The 2,693-nt window shown below is 69.5% G+C and overlaps 1 protein-coding gene across 1 annotated transcript; it reads right to left on the bottom strand.

The window, feature by feature from the left end:
- Positions 1–544: 544 nt before the first annotated feature.
- On the bottom strand, positions 545–2,693 carry QPRT (quinolinate phosphoribosyltransferase; the record flags this gene model as incomplete). The annotated part of the gene is made up of 2 exons (XM_074571951.1): positions 2,650–2,693; positions 545–1,110 (listed from the first exon to the last, which is right to left on the bottom strand). A coding segment is annotated over exon 2 (561 nt), but the record flags the coding sequence as incomplete, so codon positions are not given.

The raw sequence follows: 2,693 nt of genomic DNA, 5'->3' as shown, positions 1-2,693 counted from the left end.
CACCACCAATTGCCCCCCAAACAGGGTTCCCCCCCCATTTTCCCCCCCAAATGGGGTCCCCCCATTGACCCCCCCCCCATTGACCCCCCCCCATTGACCCCCCCCCAAACGGGGTTCCCCCCTGCCATTTTCCCCCCAAATTGGGGTCCCCCCACCCCCTTGACCCCCCCAAGTGGGGTCCCCCCCAGTCACCCACCACCAATTGCCCCCCAAACAGGGTCCCCCCCCCTTTTTGCCCCCAAATTGGGGTCCCCCCACCCCCTTGACACCCCCCCAAATGGGGTCCCCCCATTGACCCCCCCCATTGACCCCCCAAACAGGGTCCCCCCTGCCATTTTCCCCCGAATTGGGGTCTCCCCACCCCCTTGACCCCCCCAAATTGGGGTCCCTCCCCCAACACCCACCACCAATTGCCCCCCAAACAGGGTCCCCCCCCATTTTCCCCCCAAATTGGGGTCCCCCCACCCATTGACCCCCCAAATTGGGGTCCCCCCCCCACTGACCCCCCAATTTAGGGGTGCCCCCCCCCCCGCCGCCCCCCAACCTGCTCCAGCGGGGCGCGGGCAGCCAGCAGGTGATTGTCCTTCAGCATTAGGAGCCCCCCCAGACCGTGGCGGTGGGGGTCGGCCCCGCCCACCGCCAGGGCGTATTTCTCAGCCAATCGGAAGCCGGGCGTGGTCTTGCGGGTCCCGGCCACCGTCCCCGTCCAACCGGCCCCTCGGGCCACCGCCACCGCCCGGGCGGCCGCCGTGGCCACCCCGCTGCAGCGCCCCAGGCAGTTGAGGGCCACCCGCTCGGCCAACAGCAACCCGGCGCCGGGACCTTCCACCTCGGCCACCACCGTCCTCCCGGGGGGCAACGGGGAGCCCTCGGCCACCCGCCAGCTCACCCGGCACCCGGCCTCCCCCCAGGCCGCCTCGGCGAAGGGGCAGCCCGCCAGCACCCCTTCCGATTTGCAGAGCAGCTCGGCGCGCCGTGGGGCCAGACCCACCACCGAGGAGGCCGGGTCCGGGCTGGGGGCGTCTTCCTCCAACCAAGCCCGGGCCAGGGCTCGCAGCTTGTAGGGCGGCAGCAGGGACGAGAGGTCGGGGGCGGAGGCAGCCATGGGGCCTGCGGGGACCGTAGAGACGTGGGCAGAGGGGCCAGAGCGGCACCAGGACCATAGAGCGTTGGGGAAGAGGGGCCAGAGGGGCACCAGGACCATAGAGCGTTGGGGAAGAGGGGCCAGAGGGGCACCAGGACCATAGAGCGTTGGGGAAGAGGGGCCAGAGCGGCACCAGGACCATAGAGCGTTGGGGAAGAGGGGCCAGAGGGGCACCAGGACCATAGAGTGTTGGGGAAGAGGGGCCAGAGTGGCACCATGACCATAGAGTGTCAGGGAAGAGGGGCCAGAGCGGCACCAGGACCATAGAGTGTCAGGGAAGAGGGGCCAGAGCGGCACCAGGACCATAGAGTGTTGGGGAAGAGGGGCCAGAGCGGCACCAGGACCATAGAGTGTCGGGGAAGAGGGGCCAGAGCGGCACCAGGACCATAGAGCGTTGGGGAAGAGGGGCCAGAGCGGCACCAGTGCCCTGGGGAACCACAGAGTGTCAGGGAAGAGGGGCCAGAGCGGCACCAGGACCATAGAGTGTCAGGGAAGAGGGGCCAGAGGGGCAGCGGGACCATAGAGATCCGGGCGATGGGGGTCCAGAGCGGCCCCAGCGCTGCAGAGGGACCAGCGAGTACCAGCGACGAGGGCCCAGAGCGGCGCCGGTGCCTGGGGGGGGTCCCCAGCTGGGGTCCCGCCCCCCACGTGTGGGTCCTGCCCCCCCCCAACACCCCCTTGGCCACGCCCAGCGGTGGGTCCTGCCCCACAGACACCCCACACGTGTGGGTCTTCCCCCCCCCCCCCATGGACATACCCGAGCAATGGGTCATGTCCCCCCCCCCGCCTCCATCTGTGGGTCCTGCCCCACGGATGCTTCCCATGTGTGGGTCCTGCCCCATAGACACCCCCCACGTGTGGGTCCTGCCCCATAGACCCCCCCCCTCCCCCCCCACAGCCTCACCCGGGAATGGTTCCTGCCCCATAGACGCCCCCATCTGTGGATCCCACCCCATAGATCCTCCTGCTACGTGTGGTTCCTGCCCCATAGACACCCCTTATTGTGTGGGTCCTGCCCCACGGATGCCCCCCCATTTGTGGGTCCAGCCCCATAGATGCCCCCCCCACAGCCACATCCAAGAATGGCTCTTGCCCCATGGACCCCCCCCTCCTCCATGTGTGGCTCCTGCCCCATAGACACCCCCCATATGTGGCTCCTGCCCCATAGACACCCCCCGTATGTGGGTCCTGCCCCACGGAAACCCCCCCCATATGTGGATCCCGCCCCATAGACACCCCTTATGTGTGGCTCCCGCCCCATAGACACCCCCCATATGTGGGTCCTGCCCCACAACCTCCCCCCCACCCCCTCTCCTGCCCCATAGACACCCCCCTCCCCCCTCCTGGACCCCTGGCTCCCGGCCGCCACCCTCCCCTCCCCCCACAGTCCAAAGTCCGGCCGCCGTCGGCCACGTCACCCCCCACCGTGACCCCCAAGTGTGGGGCTGGGGGGGGGGGGGGGGGAAGGGAGGGAGGTGGGGGGGGAGGTTGTGGGTCCCACTGACCTGCGGAGCCGGGAGTTGGGGGGCGAATGAGCCCCGAATGGGGG

Source organism: Larus michahellis, unplaced genomic scaffold, assembly GCF_964199755.1.
Source record: "Larus michahellis unplaced genomic scaffold, bLarMic1.1 SCAFFOLD_488, whole genome shotgun sequence".
In the NCBI taxonomy this organism is placed as follows: Eukaryota; Metazoa; Chordata; class Aves; order Charadriiformes; family Laridae; genus Larus; species Larus michahellis.
This window is presented reverse-complemented; position numbering and strand designations above follow the sequence as displayed.